This window comes from Chiloscyllium punctatum, chromosome 36, assembly GCF_047496795.1.
Source record: "Chiloscyllium punctatum isolate Juve2018m chromosome 36, sChiPun1.3, whole genome shotgun sequence".
NCBI lineage: Eukaryota > Metazoa > Chordata > Chondrichthyes > Orectolobiformes > Hemiscylliidae > Chiloscyllium > Chiloscyllium punctatum.
In genome coordinates this window covers 43,562,131-43,581,965 of record NC_092774.1, presented here as the reverse complement: position 1 = coordinate 43,581,965, position 19,835 = coordinate 43,562,131, and the positions used below count along the sequence as shown (strand labels likewise).

The 19,835-nt window shown below is 39.9% G+C and overlaps 1 non-coding gene and 1 gene segment (V, D, J or C); both read right to left on the bottom strand.

Moving 5' to 3' along the window:
• Positions 1-682: 682 nt before the first annotated feature.
• On the bottom strand, positions 683-12,279 carry LOC140460069 (Ig heavy chain C region-like). The segment is given in 6 exon segments: positions 683-1,404; positions 2,037-2,357; positions 5,280-5,583; positions 6,301-6,590; positions 8,497-8,811; positions 12,204-12,279. Coding segments are annotated over 6 exon segments (1,689 nt in total).
• Positions 6,127-6,198, bottom strand: trnaw-cca (transfer RNA tryptophan (anticodon CCA)). Its single transcript has one exon. It is a non-coding gene; the product is annotated as a tRNA-Trp (tRNA).
• Positions 12,280-19,835: the final 7,556 nt, after the last annotated feature.

Here is a 19,835-nt window from a genome sequence, read left to right as displayed (position 1 = left end):
GAATGTAAAGTCAGAAAAATAAACAAAAGTTACCACAGGAAATGGCCAAAGACATCACTGATTCAGATTAGTGACGAGCCTGAGTGGTCACCACAATAGAGGACTATGATTTTGGACTCTGCACTTTTTGATTGTGTGGTCACGTATTTGGATGTATTGGACATATACAGAGTAAACAACAGACTATTGTGAAAGAGATTATTGTGGTAGCAGTGCCGAATTGGAATCTGAATTTGCATGATATGCGTGAGGGATTGGATGGAGCCTGTTCTGGATGAGGGCTCAAGCATAGATCATCGTAGGGATGCAACACGAAAACTGTAGACCAGAATTGGACATCACTGCAGTAGAAAACTTGGTAGGACTGGGATAAATGAAGGCGAGGACAATTTGGATGCCTAATTGCTGAACGAAACAAGTTGGCATCACATCAACTTCAGTCATTTCACTTCACATCTCGATATCAAATGAGCAATGGAGAACGAAAGAGTGCTGCCAAAAACGGCTATGTTAGTTGTGGCTTAGTCAGAGGGAACCCGAGCGAGTCTAAAGTTCTGCACGTTTAAACAAGCTGCAGTGCTGATGTTTCAAAAAATGGATATCCCAAACACTTCAATCAAGGTCTAAATCATCTTTCTGAAATTACGATGCATGTAAATAAAGAATAAGCAAGTCAAAGAGCTTTCATTCTGCATTTATTGCAATCATTGGAGCCACATGCAAACTTAATCACTGTTTCCTGATCTTTCAGTAGCAGTGTGGAACGTTCAAACGATCTTCTGAACGATTGTAATCACAGGATAAGCTTTTCCTGGAAATTCCGATTCTAACCTTAATTACCCTTTATCAACAGATACAATTTAGAATAGTAGGCATTCTCCCTTTTACGAAAATGTTCACTGATCAGAAATATGACCGCTGCATGCAATGAATTGAAAATGCATTGGTTTGGTTGCTTAAATAGTTATCGCCGTAACAACATTAACCTATTTATGGAAAACAGCTCGTCAATCACGCCAAGTTACGTGCAAGATTTAACAACGTCGCTTAGTACGACTGAAACATTGACTGATGTTGGTTTACCACGAGACTTATTTATACTTCTGATTAACTCCCGGCTGAGGGATGGGTGTCCCACTAAGCAGGAGTAAGTGATGTCGCTGTTCCATTCCGCCGCTGTGACTCTCAACCTGCTGGTCACGAAGTTGGAACCATTCCCCTTCTCACTATCCATGTGCGTCCGGTAACCGGCATCCAAAAGCGTGTCATTGGCCATCCATCCAATGTAAATGTCAGCTGGGTAAAAGCTGGTGGCGAGACACATCAGGGTCGCTGAATTCTCGGTGTCAATCTCGTCAGTCGATGGATGCAGGAGATAAACCTGAGGAGGACACATTTGACCATCTGCAAAGAGAGGATGATTGTTTAACTGAGACTGTCTTATGTCTGTGTCACAATTTCTTTGTTAGTAATGCATGTGATAGATAAAATATTTCCGATCTGCAAGACTTTGCGAATATCTGTAAATGCTACAGCATTTCACGTCCCTTATTTTTCCCATGACCCATCCACCCACACTGTGCATATGTGAATATGACCCCTCCACCCAATCTGCACATCTTTGTACTGTGGACAAAAACCGGAGTACCCGAAGTAAACGCACGCAGACATGGGGAGGATGGGAAAATTCCACACAGACGGTGCCGAAGTTGGAACTGAATGCGTGTCTTGGCGCTGGGAGGCAGCAGTGCAAATCAGTGATCCACCTTGCCAATGCTAACCTCTGACCATTTAATGTAAAGCATCAATTATTTGACAGATTTTTTTTAATTTGACAATTTTATGAGTCAAGCTTATCTCACAGTAACATTAACTATTAGTTTTGGAAAGACACATAGTGGACTAGAAAGGTTCACCCTATTTTTCTCTCCATAGATTTTGCCAGACCTGCTCAGTATCTACGGAACATTTGTTTTTCATTTTAGATTTCTGAAATCGATTCGATTTGATATTATTGCAGTACCATTCCCACTTACCAGTTGCTTTCTTGATAGAGTCTTTTACTGGTGTTGGTAATTGACTGTCTTCGACCAAGCAAACATATTCGGCACCGCTGTCCCACTCTGACGCCACGATTTTAAGTTTGCTCACAATGGTGAATTTACTTCCGTTCCAATCAGGATTTTCCGTCACGACTCCTTTGGTTCTCTCAGACCCGTTCACTTGCCAGACAACATTGATGTTTCCTAACTTGCTGGAAACGATTTTGCAAACGATGGTTGCTGTCTTTTGTGTCCAAATCTCTTCAAACGCAGGTTTCACAAGGTTGACAGAAATATCTGGCTGATGGCATTCATCTGGAACGAGAAAGGAATGCATGTTTTCAGGCTGCAATATCGATATTAATTCCAAAATACTTCAGGAGGTGGGGAATAATTTTACTTACTGTGATCTGTCACCTCTTCTGCTTGATAGTTTCGACTTGGTGAATTAGATGTTGTGCTCTCCTGTTCGTGTTGGTTGCATTCGCCCTGACTGCTATGGATATGACTTCAGTAAGATTTGCGATGTATTCTTGCACAATTTGGAAATTGCTCTGCCTTGGGTACACTGACAACTATCGTCTCCGTTCGAATACTGCACACTTTCAACTATTGCAGTTACGGATGCCAGAAGATAGTTGCTACCAGATGGACTTAATTCGACAGAATCCAATACCAGACGAGCAAAAAATGCATCATCAGTGTCTGCTTTTCAACAGCTGAAATTGCTTTCATTGTGACCGACCAACCATTGGAGAAATGTACGCCTGGTATCAACTTGCATTTGATTGATTGCATTTTTTAAAATGCGTTTGCTGTCCCGATTCGTCAGCAGAGCACTTTATTTGTAAAAAAGGATATTTACCGCATAATTCAAGTCCAATCAAGGGCACTGTCAAAAATTTTTATTCTTTTAATTAACTATTTTTGAAGAGTGTGAAGTGAGGAAGTATAAAATTTTGATGAATACTTGTCTTTCACAGCTCAACTCTTGCTAAAACTAACAGAATCAGTTATCAGAATCGTGATAACGTTAAAATGACGCATTAGACGGGGAAAGCATGCTTTTAGATGTCTTCAAGGTAAATCGTCGGTCTAAATACAATAGTCGTTACTTTATTTATGCATAACGGAAAATACCAATGAAAAGAAGGTTCTTGAATGTTCTGCTTGTGTCGTTACCATAAATATCAGTACCTTAACTATGTTCGCTAAACCGGTTATTTCTGAAAGTCCCAATACCTCTTGTGATGACTCATGTTCTGTGTCTATTGTACAGCTCTAACGGCCTAATTTTATTTTGTACGCATACTGTAAAGCTTATGCAGTTCTTCAATTATGCCACTCCCTCTGCGAGGTTGTTTGGGCGAACAGGATATTGGCTGAAATTACTCCCGAGTTGATTAATATTACTGTCTCACAATCCAAGCTCTTAAGTCTAAACACTTGCTTGTCTTCAGCCATCCAGAGTTAATCTCTTCCACTAAATCTCCAGTCAACCAAGCAGACTGTTAACATGAATTTGTCAATTGACAACCTGAGCTCAGTCGTGGTATATTTTCAATTCATGATTAAATAATTGTGCCCAATTTAACATACAAGATCAGGTCCATCTGATGAGTCTTGGTCAAAACCTTTCAGTAATAATATCTAGACGGTGCACGGGATTGTGGGAAAACTGATCCGAATGAAATTAACCATCTCCTCACATTAAAAATAGAAATCAGAGTTTGAACAATGACTCATTATAGCAAACAATTTCAGAATTTTGCGTGTATAACTGAGATGATTTTAAAAATGACACCTTTGCATCGAAGTTCTGAATTGAAAACTATCACATTTTCATTACTGTGAAGAGGAAAATGGATTTTCATATTGATATAGAAACGGTATTGGTATGCAAGATTCCTTTAGGAATCTCATATTGGCTGATCAGTCTTTGTAAATCAGTGGGAGAAATGGAATAGAGGCAGCCCATTCCACAGGAAATATGTAAGACTCGCAGTTGTCCTTGCCCTTTGCAGGAGTGCAAATACGTTTATTTTCAGCAAGACTTCTCAAATGAAAGATAGAACAAAGGGACTGTATGGAAATCATACAAGTCTATTCCGGTCTAACTTTCAAAGAATCATCAGCAGGCCGAAATTATCACATGGGCTTCTCAATGCCTGCTATTTTAGCGCATGGTTGCTCACCAAACGGAATTTATCATGCTTAGTGTTTGTTACCACATCTACGAGCAGTGTTTGCTCAGTGCAACTTTTCTCTTTCCCTTTGTTGTATGTGACTTTCTGTCATCCATTTGTCAAAGCAGTTGTTGTTCCACTGAAATCTACGCGCTAATTATCGGCAAGTGCATGACCAGAAGTTTGTCACAACCCGTTCATCCATTCCCTTGATCACAGACCCGTGTACCAGAGATCAGTGTTGCAAAGTTGAAGCATTGTGACTCGTTTTTTAAGGACATGAACGGGTTTTTCCCCGGCCCATAACACAGTCCGGTACAAACCAGTACCGGAGCAGACAGTCGGAATTAAAGCCAATTCACTAGTTCACATGACTTATTCTCATCAAATGCAAAATTATTTGTCAGTTCCTGCGACGTTCAGGGGAAGAGGACAGAAGAATATAATCTTTGAAGTATACAAATTAATTCATGAGCTTTCATCCTGCTCTTCAGAAATATTTGCATTTCTGTGTACCTTTGAGTCGATTGTCAGCAACCACCCAAGCTGGACTCAAAGGTGAAGCAGTTACTGAAGCGAACAAGACACGAAATCATGGAGAACAATCTCCCTCTCATCGCCATTCATTATTGTCAAAAAAAGCCTTCAAGACTTATTCGTGCAATGAAGCTCTTTTTTCTCAATATAAATATTTAGTTAACCACTTTTTCTTATCAAACTGTTCAGATAGATCAAGACACCACTCAGGAGCAGGTGGGAAGTTAACGTGCGCCCCTTCGTCCAGTGCACAGACACTCCTAATGTGCCACAAGAGGGCCCTCTCCGTTCTTTGATTCAGCAGACTTCACACTGCTTGAGCCAATGCGCTTGTGGGATATTATTGTTTCTCCCGTCAACCCGTGTGCAATGTTTTAAAATTGTTTCATTTCAAGAGGTTTTGTGCATTTTAAAGTTGGTGGTACCTTGGAATGTTTGGTCATGGTTTCATGTTGCGTTGATATTTACCACAAAGTGATAACTGTGGGAATAGTTGCGAAAACCCTGTTCTTACCTTTCGTATGGCTGATTTCCCTTTTCACATTGGACTGTGAAGGTGGATGCGAGGCAGTACAGGTGTATTTTGCTCCGCTCTTCCATTCCACTGCAGGTACAACGAGGAGGCTCCGTGTGCTGTAGGTCAAGCTCTGTTCCAGAGCAGTGGGGAAATTGGTAATGTTCTTGCTGACAGAAGCTCCGTCTTTCTCCCAGTTAACTCGTATTTTGTCAGGATAGAATCCTCTTATCAAACATGTGAGAGTAGCAGAGGTGCCGTTTTGTACCTCGTTTGGTGATGGAGGCAGGAGGCGGAGATGTGGCTTAGAACATAGAACAATACAGCACAGAACAGGCCCTTCGGCCCACGATGTTGTGCCGAACTTCTATCCTAGATTAAGCACCCATCCATGTACCTATCCAAATGCCGCTTAAAGGTCGCCAATGAATCTGACTCTACCACTCCCACGGGCAGCGCATTCCATGCCCCCACCACTCTCTGGGTGAAGAACCCACCCCTGACATCTCCCCTATACCTTCCACCCTTCACCTTAAATTTATGTCCCCTTGTAACACTCTGTTGTACCCGGGGAAAAAGTTTCTGACTGTCTAATAATGTTATTCACACCGCGTGATCACCAACTGAACGAACCGGCTGTGTTTAAATCCCGTGATGAACAGTCTGTGTTTTACTTCTCACATTGCGGGGAGCTGAGCATTTACCCAAACAATGGGCACACCACCGCCCCGACACTGTGTTTACAAATCAAACTGATCGAAAGTTTCCACAAAGAAGATTAGACACGACCAATATACGGAAAGAACGTACTCCTTCCTTGATTTGAAATGTAAGAAGTTGACTGTAGTGAGCCTGACGTGATTTGAACACGCAACCTTCTGATCTGGAGTCAGACGCGCTACCATTGCGCCACAAGCTCACAGACTTCTCTGGTTCGACTGTAATAGAATTACAATTTTAATATTTCGTCATTGATACAATGACATATATAAATGTATATCTCTGGTTACCAACCTCTTGCCATTCTTGTTCGTTTTGATACTGCGGTTGATGATTGTTTGTGTTTTGCAGAGCATGTGTATTGCACCCCACTCTGCCACTCATCCACGCTGCTAGTCAAGCGGCTGATGGTCAGACGTTGATTTTCAATAGCTGCCTCAGTTTGAACGCCTCCATTCCGTACCTTTCCATCCACCATCCAAGAGATGACTATCCCAGCTGAAACTGTAGAAAGCACTTCACAAACCAGAGTGGCATTTTTATTGATCCAGATTTCTTCAACCAAAGGATCCCTTAGCAATACGGCGATCTCTGTTGGTGAGAAATCAGAGTTTCAAATTCTTTTCCATGTTCCAATAATAATGTAACCAGGATTGTAACAAGAATGCCAAAATCAGTGCCAAGAGATGGTACAATAAATTGCGAATGTCTTTCTGACAGATACAACAAGAAAGAATTTGCAGTGTCATTGCTTTATTCACTTTTGTTGATTTGCTTTATAATTTGTATAAGCCAATACAATTAAGAAAGAAATAAACACAAAGGAAAGCGAGAGAAGCTGTTGAGGAATGAAGGAAGTGATGTGGATCCATTTCGTAAGCAGGAAAGAAAGAAACAGAGAAACAATCAGTAGAGAATTAAATGCAAACTAATTCAAAATGTTGCACACACAAATGCAGATTAAGGTATGCAGTAAGACAGATGTAGGAATAGGTGAAGTGAGATTGTCAGATGGAATATATAAAGACATAAAGCTCAGAGAATGGGATCTGGAGATAACAGATTAGAAAAAACAGCCAGAAAGAGCGGAAGATGGTCAGAGAGTGCCAAGGAAAAGAAGACAAAATGGAGGCATAAATACCGATAGGCACAAAGAAGAAGAGAAGCATAAGCCGCTACAGTCAATGATACGCAAAGAATTATTAAAATCTGCAGAAACAGGAGCGTGAAAGAATAAATATTTTTGAGAAAGGGAGAAACAAAGAAACCAAGGCATATACACATATGGTCAGTGAAGAGAAATATCAAGTTACAGAACTAGAGTGGTCAGAATTAGCAGAGAGACACAAGCCAATAGACAGAGACGAAGTGAGTCTGGCAGTAATAAAAGAGCGTGAGAAAGCAAGATAAAGATGGCGAGACAGAGAAAAGCTACCACATCATGAGGGTTGTTGAAACTGAAGCACAATGAATATTGAAGTCATTATCCCTGATACGTCATTGGATGTACTGACTGAAAAAACAACATTTGTCTTGTCCTTCTGGCGATCTATGTCAGGAAGGTTTCAATAAAGCATGTTGTCTCCAATCCAAAAACAAATTTCTCTCTCTGTTTCATCAGAATCCTCTGTCTCTCCGCTTCGTTTCTCTGAACAGCCATCCTCCCAATTAATCTTTTCTACAAATGCTTGGTTCCACACAGCAGCAGAAAACACTAAATCCTTCATAACGTTAGCAGTAGAATTACTCATTGTTGAAGTTGTTTCCTTTCTGATGAAGTATAGGCATTGACAAAGTATTTTTGATGGGAGAAAGTGAGGACTGCACATGCTGGAGATCAGAGTCGAGAGTGTGTGGTGTTGGAAAATGACAGCAGGTCATGCAGCATCCGAGGAAGGGCACCTGACCAAAACGTCGATTCTCCTGCTCCTCGAATGCTGCATGACCTGCTGTGTTTTTCCATCACCACACACTATCGAAACTATTTTTGATGCCTTGGATTGAATTGGTATATTAGTTAAAGCGTGGAATTACCTTGTTTTATAAAGATAATTAATATCAAGAATAAGGAACTTTGGTTAAAATCGTCATCTCAGGAGATTGTACATTAACCTCTATCGTTCTGTTATTTTCGTCACAGTGCCTATATCACTGTCTCTTTTCCTCAGTCTTCTTACAAGGCTTCTATTTATTTCCATCAGCTTTTGCGACTGAGATAAAGACTTACACAGAGCAGAGGGAAATAATATCAGATGTTGTACACCACTATATATTTTTTTGAAGACAGGTTTTAGGTACCTGGGTCATTCCCAATCACTTTTGGAGTAATATTACTCTGGACTACAAATTGCCATTGATATCACTCACTGCAACTATTTAAAGAATGCTTCATCCTCAGCAATAAGACAACATAATAATGTTCCTTCTCGTCTAATATTTATTATGCAATTGATTATGATTATTAATATGAGTTTGTGAGATAGTTCAAATTTTTTACCGGCTGTTGAATGAATTTCCTTTCGCTGGTTACTGCTGGTTGCAGAATGAGAAACTTGACAACTGTACACAGAACCGTTGCTCCAGTCCTGCAGGGGCACTTTAAGCAAACTTGTAGAGCTAAAGTCATTGTTCGCTGTTTTCAATGGAGATGTGGTTGTAACGCCAGAATTTATGGCATTTCCATTCCTCTGCCATTTCACCGCAATATTTCCAGGATAGAATTTGTTGATTAGACAAACCAGCTGCAGAAATCCGTTTGGTCTCTGTTCTTCAGAGTAGAGGAGACTGATGACTGGTCGAGAAGGGTATGCTCCTAAAATTACAACAGAAAAGATTGACTGTCTTGTGTATAGATGATTAGAAAGTTTCTGTGTTGCCCTGTTGAATCGATTACTGTCAAACATTACAAAAAGTAATTATTTTACTATATCATGGTATCACGTTGTGAAAATAAACTACTCTCAACGTTGGCAACATATTTAACCTTGAGGTGAGCTCCAACTGGATAGATTGATATTGTCCAAAGAACAGAGAAAAAAAAACATTCACTCGAATTCATCCACGCTGACCTGCTTTCACTATTTTTAATTGTTCCATTTAGAGTCATAGAGTCATAGAAATGTACAACAAGGAAATATCGCTTCAGTCCCGCTCGCCCATGCCAAGCAGATTGCCTAAATTCGTCTCATCTCATTTTCCAGAAATTAGCCCATATCCCTCTTAACATTGTTATTCATGTACCCATTCAGATGCAGTTTAAGTAATGTAATTTTTACCAGCCTCCACCTCTTCATCTTTCAGCCATTCCATAAAGGCACCATCCTGAGAGAGTCGAAGTAGTCCTGATAGACCCTTTCATATCTTTTCTCTCTCAACTCAATCCGACCCCCTCTAGTTTTGGACTACCCCAACCTAAGGAAAAGACATTGTCTATTTATGTTCTCAATGTCCCTCATAATTTAATAAACCTCCATAAGTTCAGACATCAGCCTCTGACACTCGAAGGAAAATGGCACCAACCTATTCAGTCTCTCCCTTCGGTCAAACTCTTCAACCCTGACAACATTCTTGTAAACCTTTCCTGAAGTCTTTCAAGTTTCAGTACATTCTTCCCAAAGCAAGGAGACAAAATTGCAGACAGTATTCCAAAGCGGCATACCTAATGTCCTCTACAGCCACAATGTGCCCTCCCAACTCTTCTCCTCAGTGCACTGATCATCAAAGGAAAGTACACCAAGCGCCTTCTTCATTTGCTTTACTTGGTCCATATTTTACAAACAGTTTTTCCGACTGTTTCTTCCCAATCGCTTTAAAATATTGCAACTGCTCCATTTCTACCCCTTCCTCTGGAAGTTCATTCCACATTTACCCCACCATCTGTGTGAAAAATCTGATCCCCAGGTGTCTTTACAATTTTTCTCTCTCACCTTAAACCTATACCTTCTAGATTTGATCTCCCCTGCCCGAGGGAAAATACTTCTGATTTTTAAATGATACAGGCTTCTCATGATGTTATCAATCGCTAAATGTTTGCCCCGGACTTCCTCGTTAAGACCACCTGTTTTTATATCTAACTTCTGCCTATCTTTAACTCTAAGCTAATTTATTGTTCAAACATTAAGTCATGAATTTGCACAATCTTGAGAATGCATTCTTGGCCAATCACCACTTTCTACCTTTGGGGCTTCAATTAGTCTTCTGCCAGTGTCTTAAACAAAATCTAAGTTCCTATCCTGGAACACCTGTCTGCTTTGTGACCGAAATTTTGCCATGTTAAGCCATCCCTCGACTTCATAATTCCCATAGTTGTCCTGAAGCTCTCAATAGCTTCACTCAACTCTCACTCTAAAATTATCTCGAGCTCATATCGTACGAGAAATCTGCATTCATGTACATGCCTCTGGAGAAATCCTGATTTAAACTGTCCCAAAACGAATCAACGTCCATCCAGCCTCCAAGAATCCAGGTTATGTAATATTCCTCCATAAACCTATTTATTTCTCATCCCCTCTTTTTATTCTTTGTACACTTGTTAAAGCATATCTTTCTCTTTTAAAATTTAGCCATGTCTCCAAAGTTTAAGGAGTTATTGCCAATATCTGTTTTAAATTTCCTGATAACGAGGCAGTTTCATCTTATGTAATTGCCGGGAGAGAATTTTGAACAAGCTTTTCATTTTGGTGTCATTTTAGTTTTGACAAGTCAACAGAAGTGTGTTTGCACTCCAGAGGCAAAAGGGATCTCGAAGCCTTGTTAATATACTTGAGGGAGCAAGGTTGCTCCTTACTTAACTTATGCCTGATCCGGCATTCATCATGATTCTGCTGATCTTTCAACTCAATAGCCCAATCCTGCTTTCTCCCCGTAACATTTCACTCTATTCATTCCAAGTGCAGTATCACGCTGTCTGTTGTACACATTCAAGATTTTGGTATCAACTACTTCCTGTGGTAATGAATTCCACATGCTCACCACACTTTGGGTGAAGAAATGTCTCCTTAAATGCCTCCTAAATGGTCCAACTCGAATCCTCAGACTGTTTCCCCAGTTCTCGCCAACACGTTGTACAGGATGACAGCACACATAAATCAATTCCCCATCCTCGCACTGTGATTTTCTATCACTGTTTTCAAAGTCCCATCGTGGAGTAGAAGTGAACAGTTAACGCCTATTACGCAGCAGAAATCATATTCTTCAGTCCCATAACTTCAAGCTTTTGTGTATTCCAAAAATTAGCATTCGTGCCTCACTGTTGCATAACGTACACACAGTGGTTCTGGGAGAATTACTCCTGGAGCGAAATACCTCGAACCTGACAGCTATCTCGATCGTAAAAGGCATCACTTAATATCTCCTTTACTTAGACGGTTTTTTCAACGAATCACTTGAGTCCCCAATAAACACATATGGGTTTCTTTCCATTCAGTGTTTGATTGGATCTCATAACTTAAAGACATTCCTATCAGGAAAAGGGACCACATTTTCTTTACACAGAGCATAGAACATTATAGCGCAATATAGGACCTTCAGCTCTCGATGTTGTGCCCACCTGTGAAACCAACCTGAACCCCATCTAAACTGCACTACTCCATGATCATACGTATATCTATCCAATGACCATTTAATTGCCCTTAAAGTTGGCGAATCTCCTACTGTTGCAGGCAGTGCGTTCCACTCCCTTACTATTATCCGAGCAAAGAAACTACCTCTGAAATCTCTCCTAGATCTATAACCCCTGAATTCAACTTATGTCCCCTCGTGCTAGACATCACCATTCGAGAAAAAATGTTCTCACTCCCCACCCTATCTAAGCCTCTGACTATCTTATGTGTTTCAATTAAGTCACCTCTAAACAATCTTCTCTCTACGGAAAGCAGCCTCAAGTCCATCAGCCTTTCATTGTATGGCCTCCCTTCTCGACCAGGCAACATCCGAGTAAATCTCCTCTGAAGCCTTTCCAAAGCTTTCATATTCGTCCTATCATGCAGTGACAACAACTGTCCACAATACCCAAAGTGCGGCTGCAGCAGAGTTTTGTACAGATGAAGGATGATCTCATGGGTCCAAAACTCAATCCCTCTACCAATAAAAGCTAACACACGACATGCCTTCGTAACAATCCTATCACCCTGATTGGCAACTTTCAGCGATGAATCTACATGAACACCGTGATCTCTCTGTTCATCACATTACCAAGAATCTTACCATTAACCAAATAATCTTCATTCCTGTTACTCCTTCCAAGGTGAATCACTTCACACTTTTTCTCATCAAACTCCATTTTACATCTCTCAGCCAAGCTCTGCAGTTTATCTATGTTCCTATGTAATCTACACCCTCCTTCAGCACCATCGACAATTCGACCGACCTTAGGATCTTCTGCAAATTTACTAACTCATCTTCCTACGCGCTCCTCCAGGTCACTTATAAAAATGACAAACAAAAGTGGCGAAAAAACAGACACGTGCAATGCACTAGTAGTAACTGAACTCCAGGATGAACATTTTACATAGCCACCAAACTACGCCTTCTTTCAGCATGCCATTTTCTTATCCAAACCGCTATTCACATTCAACCCTATGCTTTCCTATTGTGTGCAATAGCCTACCGTGGGAAACCTTATCAAACATTTTACTGAAATCCATAAACACCACATCAACCACTTTACCCTCATCCAACTGTTTCGTCACCTTCTCAAAGAACTCAATAAGGTTTGTGAAGCACGTCCCAGCCTTAACAAAGCCGTATTGACGATCCCTAATACACTTATCCCTCTCTAGATGATTAAAAATCTCAGCTCTTCAAACATTTTCCAACACTTTGTCCACAACCAGCAAGGCTCACTGTTCAATAATTACCAGAGTTGTCAATACTTTACTTCTTGAAAAACGGAACAACATTTGCAATCCTCCAGTCTTCTAGAACTAAATCTGTAGACAATGACGGCATAAAGATCAAAGTGAAAGGCTGTGCCATCTCCTCTCTCGCTTCTCAGTGAATCCTGGGAAAAAAACATTCAGCACAAAGGATTTATGTATTTTCACACTTTCCAGAATTGTTAACACCTTGTGAAACTCAATCCCATCTATTCCAATATCTTGTATCTCAATAATCTCCTCGACAACGTTGTCTTTTTCCTGTGTGAATGCAGATGAAAAATATTCTTTTTGTGCCTCTTTTACCTCTTCGAACTCCACGCACAACTTTCACTCCTGTTCTTGATTGGTAATAATCTTCCTCTCGTCAGATTTTAATTCCTGATGTACCGACAGAACGCATCAGGGTTTTCCTTGATCCTATCCGCCAATGATCTCTCACTTCCCCTCCTGGCTCTTCCTCGCTCTCTCTTTAGATCTTTCCTGGCTAACGTCTAACTCTCAAGCGCTCTAATTGAGCCTTCACGCCTCATATTAACATAATCTGGAGATGCTGGTGTTGGACAGGGGTGTACAAAGTTAAAAATCACACAACACCAGGTTATAGTCCAACAGGTTTAATTGGAAGTACACGAGTTTTCGGAGCGACACTCCTTCTTGATGAAGGAGCGTCACTCCGAAAGCTAGTGCACTTCCAATTAAACCTGTCATCTTAACATTAGCCTTCTGCTTCCTCTTGATAAGAGATTCAACTTACTTTGTGAAACATGACTGGCTCGCTCGACAACTTCATCCCTGCCTTACAGGTACAGGTACATAATTCACAAGATACACATTAGCTGTTTCTTGAATAAACTTCACGTTTCAATTGCACCAATCCAGTTCACTTTCCTTCCCCATCCTATGCGTCCTAAATCTTCCATGATCACATCATGAATGCCTTTCAACCAAACGATGACTCTTGCCCTGCGGTAGATACACATCACTTTCCATTGCTCTAGTAAACAAATGTTTAAAACTAAATAAACAAAATCTATTGCCACCAATGCAACCATCTGACCAGACTGTTCACAAGCTGTGACCTTGTTATAATCATCAGACTACTTAATACAAATTCAGCAAGACGACCTACTTGTTCACACAAACTAACTCCTCTCTCGAAAATGCCTCAGCTGACCTGCGACCATAACTTCAAAGGTATCCGAGATTTTCCCTCATTTTCCACGCTGAGTACCCATCTTCAAACTCTTTGAAGTAAATCTAATCAGGATTCTGCTGCCAAGAACGTAAATTGGACTTCTTGTTCACCCATCAACGTATTTTCTCAAAGTCAGACAATACTTTCGAATTAAATTTTTGTTCCATTTATTCAAATTCAGCCACAGCCACATTCATACTATTATAACGGCCCAAGATAAACACACTCTTAGTTCATGGTGATGGTACATTGCTGACTTCGTATTAATATCCAATGTCTATCATTACTCAACGAACGTCATTAATAACACTAGAAAATATCGTTTGTGAAGTTTTATAATAAAATAATACATCACATCATCAAATACACGTACGCTTACTAAATGTCAAGTTATTTATATTTTTTGGTTCATTCACACTTGAGTTCTGCCCCATGAGCTCCAGCAACCACACTGTCAAGAAACCGCGTAATTTCAATCCAAAATTAGATATCAACATACTGCAATGCTCTCTGTGATAATGACTATCCATAACTGTCTCGGTAACCAAATACACCTGCATAATAACTGACTCCACCTGCTAATGAAGTTCTCATGCATGTGTTTATATCTTCACGATCATTCATTATGGAAACAACAGCTTGTGATACCTTCCAACAAGTATTCCAACAGGTACATTCGATTGAATTCATCTGAACGACGTTCACACTCATATTCAGCACATGCCGATGCCAATAGGTTATGAAACTGCTCTTGGCCTTCAACACTATCCTTCCTGCAAGACCATATGGATTGGATTCGTTCAGATAATGTAGAAAAGACGGGAGACTAAGACACCTGGACAAGTGCAACAGTCCATTCACAATGCTATTTGCAGAACAGAAAGAGGGTCAACAGAGTCACATCAGACTGGAAACAAACTCTGCCTCTGACTCGTCACAAAGGCTGCCAGAAATATTCTGGCTGTTCTTATCTTATGAAAGGCAGATGAGTGTCCACCATTTCAGGAAAGTAGTCCGTGGAATTGGTTTTTAAGTAAAGTTAAGAAATTGGCATTCAAGAGGTTATTTGTGGGAGTGGTGTTCGGGTCAGCCTTGTGTGATTTTACGATAGGGAGGGCATAGAGGTGAACGTTATGAGAGCTTGTCTGTTTATTATCAGACAATCATTATGGGTGGTATTATCTGTAAAATCAAGCTGTGAAGGGGAGATGTGCAAAGACAGCCTACATATGGAGCTCCGAAAAAAATGGTTGAATAGTTCATTCGAATCACATGTTTTCGATATATGTTGAACCTCCTGCAATGGTGCAAGGAGGTAGGATTAATTCATCATTACATTGTAAAGGCCCCCCTAGTGATTAGTAACATTCACGTGATTGCATTCACTTTCAAACTGAGGGAGAGAAAACTGCTGTTTAGCATAGGATATTATGAGGGCACGAAAACAGAGCTGGCTGATGGGAATTGCAAAATAATCTTAGAGGATAATTTATCCATGATATAGTGGCAGACATGTAAGGAGACATTTCAGATCACATAAAGAGGTACATTCAAAAAATGAAGGAAAATTCCAAATTCGGACTATTACCTGTGGTTTAAGATTACCAATAAGCAAACTGGACAAACAGATGGTAAGTCAGAAAATTAGACAGAATAGTAAAATTTGCAGAACAGAAAGATATGAAAATTATTAACTATTGAATCATCAGGTTTTGATAGGAAGCTCACCAGAGATTAAATCAGAGAATACGAATCCCTGCATTTAAAACAAAGTAATTGACAAAGTGAACGTCGGTCATGTAGAAAATGAATGTGGGCAAATCATGCTGTAAAACAAAGGAGACACAAAAATAAATAAATAGAATACTTAATTTACATGAGGTCTCACGGTAGGGAATGCAACAACATTCCAGGAACTGTAATGAATAGACAAATGAAAGGAAGGAAAAAAGCGTGGAAATGACATGCAACAGAAAGACAGGACTGGGTTAAAATGTACAGCTCGGGGGCCAACACCTCCGCGCCCCTCGTGGCATTATCCCTCCGTTCGAACATAAAATGATAGTGAAATAACTAACGTTTTTAGTTTATTGCTGCAGATCATCCCCAATGCTGGAAAAGCCCTTTAGATTGCAAGATATCATATTTAACAAGTTCATCAAAACATTTTAACAAAGCAAACAAGAAATAGCACGAGTCTGTTTTCGAAACTGTCATAGCAAAATATTCGAAGCTACTTAAAATGAATTTCAACTGGATAAGTTCAAGAAAATCATGGCGTTATAAAAGAGAAATCGTATTTGAGAAATCTGCTGGATAAAGTGGAATCAGTGGTTGCACTGTGTGTTGATTTGCGAAGACATTCAATAAAATGTGACATCAAAGTTCATTGTCGACAATGAAAGACCAAGGAGTTAGAACATTGAAGAGGAGAAGAGAATAGCTGAGGAGCTGAAATTGACAATGGGTGTGCAGGAGTAATCCTACAGTTTACAAGTGGTGTGCCAGACGAACCAATGTGGGAATTGTAACTGTTTGCAATGTTCCTTTTGCTAAATTTACTGAGCTCTCAAAAATAAAAAAGGGGAATTAAGTCTTCAGAGGGCACAAGGAAATTAAAAGATTATCATGACATGTGTGAATAATACGGAAAATGATTGTGGGGTTTGGTGAACAAGATGACCAGTTGGCAAGAGGAAGAGAAAACAACAATCAAAATGATGACAGATTGTACAACACGAAGATGCAGAATGACCACAGTTTCCAAATGGATGGATTGCTTGAGGTTCGCACACATGGCCAGCAAATAACTCAGGAAATTAAGGCAATGATATCATTTATCAAAAGGAAAACTGGATACGAATGTACAGAAAAAGAGTGGAATGCAGATGCTGGAAATCAGAGTCGATAGTGTGGTGCTGGAAAAAGCAAAGCAGGTCATGCAGCATCCGAGAAGCAGGAGAATCGTCGGATGCTGCCTGACTTGCTGTGCGTTTCCAGCACCACCCTCTCGACACAATCGACAGAGGTCATTTTTTTTTGTTTCAGATAAACCAGATACATGCAAGCTTCGCCTGGAGTGTAGTGTGGCAGATTGTTCAGCTCATTCACAGGAGATGCAATTGCATCAGAGGGTGTTCAGAAAAGGGTTACCTGACAATTTCATGGAATGAACCGGTTATCTTATGAGGAATGGTTTTGCAGCCTCCTGGCTGAATGTTTAATGGAATGCTGCATATGTACGTAGATATTACATTATCATGCTCATGAAAAATACTGCAAATCAGAAGAAGTCAGTATACAATTGCCCAGTAATATTTGAGACGTCCAAGGAAATACTGTTAATGATTCCTATGGAGCAGCAGGACATTGTCACGAATTTTATGACATTGCATGCTGGATTGGAGGATCGGCTTGGGTCTAATTTGCCAATAACTGCAATAAAATTGTTAAATACTTCTGGAGAACGCAGCAAAGTTAATGCCATATTTTATAGGGTAGAGTGCATTTATATCCTAAATTTGCTGGTGTAAAAATTTGCTGGTGATGCCGACATTTTTTTAATCAAATCGACAGATATTCTTAAGAAATGCAATATTTATAACGTAAGCAGCATTCCCTGTGTTGTTGGAAAGGAGAGGAATTTCCATGAAATACTGGAAACTTCAGAGCCAAATGGATGCATTACAGCGAGTAGTATTTGACGACGATGATAAAAATAGCAGAGCTAATTAAATAACGACAGAGATGGTAATGGAATAACCAGTTGGAAACAGTGTGAGTAATTAGCTTGAAGATAACCAATAATGCAGATATTAGATTCATACTGCTGGCAAATTTCAATATTAAATATATGTTATCTGTGTAAACACAGCTGGCTCAGCGAATATACCATCGTCTTATTCAGTGTTTTCAGTGAGAGAAAACAAACGTCAAATTTACCCTGAAAATCTCTGTCGGCCATTTTAGGGAAATACATTTGAAGCTCAATTTGCATCATTTCAGTATTCTATGAAATTCTCAAAATAACTATTGACTGAATGAAATAAAGTTACATACATACAAAATTAAAATCAGTTCTATAGTTTTTCAAGCAGGCATGGAAACAATTGTTTTGGGAGAGTTTCAGGTAGTAATACGTTACCTGAAGCCAAATGATTATCTCATTGCAGCCTTTCCTCTTCCCTTCCAGAAAATTTCCGACATACAATTTATTCTTCTACCTTGACGATGAAATACATGAAACTCTAAATCTTTTTTTCTCAGAACCAGAATTGTCTATGATTTCCCTTCAGACACAGCACTTATCTGACCATACTAGGTACCATACTATTTCTTGGGGGGGCAGGACTGATCTGCATGGAGAGAGCATACTCAGCGAGACCATATTCACTGGAGAGCGAAAAATGAGGGAACCCTCATGAACAGTTACAAAATTCTAATAAGATAACGAGGAATTTCTTCCCCAAGAGAGTAGTGAACCTATGGGATTTTCTGTTAGAGAAAACTGTTGAGTCCAAAACATTCATTGCTTTCGAGACCAATTCAAAAAACGGTCTTAGGCCGAAAGGGATGAAACAACATGAGAGATAACGGGTAGAAAGATTGAGCTGACTGATCCATCATGATCATACTGAATGTTGGAGCAGTTTAGAGGGTCTGGTTTGCTGCAACTTGCATTTTCTAAGGTGTCACGTTTTATATTGAACGTTATTCTTCAGGTTAACGTCATTTTCTAGTCTGCCCAGCTGGTCTGTTTTCCTGCAAAATTAACTGCATACTTTCTCTTATGGGAAGATAGAGAGCAGTTATTTGCGTAGATCGTGCCATTCAGATTTGATTTTGGGTCAAATTTTAACAATTTGGTTTGCCATATATTATAGCCTGTTGGTGGCAAATCACAGGCTATAACAGAGCCATATTATTGGAATTTCACACCACATTACCAATACTGCAGAGAAAGATCTTGTTACGTTTCAATCACAAATAACAGTGCCTTCTGCCGGGCAACCTATTCCACGCATCCCCTAAATGCACTAATATCATTTTTTTAAATACTTTTCACATTAGTCTACGAATGCCGAAAACGCAGAAGTCGTTGTTTAGTGGAGTGAATGCTTCCTTTTGTGGGATTGATAATACAGAAAATGCAGACTTTTCTTGTATTCGGAGGTGGCAGTGTTGAACTGTGTGATCAAGGTCTGAACTCACACGACACCAGTTTATAGTCGAACAAGTTTTTTTTTAAATATCACACACTTGCTGCCTCTTCGTCAAGTGAAGCCTGATTTCTGACCATTTCTTTGTTAATTGTTGTCAATTACTAACCACATGTGTGGGGTTCCCCTCAGATCATCCTCACGCCTGGCTACCTGACAACCATAACACAGCAGGGTGGCTGCATTACAAAAACAATGCTGTTGTGTACACATCAACTCATCGATCCTGCTTTGTTTGGTATGATGTCTAAATCCTGGGGATCCATGAGATCAAGGCAGAAGATTCTAATTAGGTAGGATTATGTGGTTAAAATAATTGAATCGGACAGCAATGAGTGTAATCAGTAAGTCAAAGATAAAATTATTCCACTTTCCCACCCAAGCAAAAAAAACCGAACAGATGGGCTACATGATTTCCACTTTAACTCAAACTAAAAGCTTATGCAAAAACTCCAGTGACTGCAGATTTCTCAAATGGTCGACGAGCAGATGAACGGTGTTCTGTGAGATCAGATTTCAGGTCATCTGGTTTCATGCTGAAGTA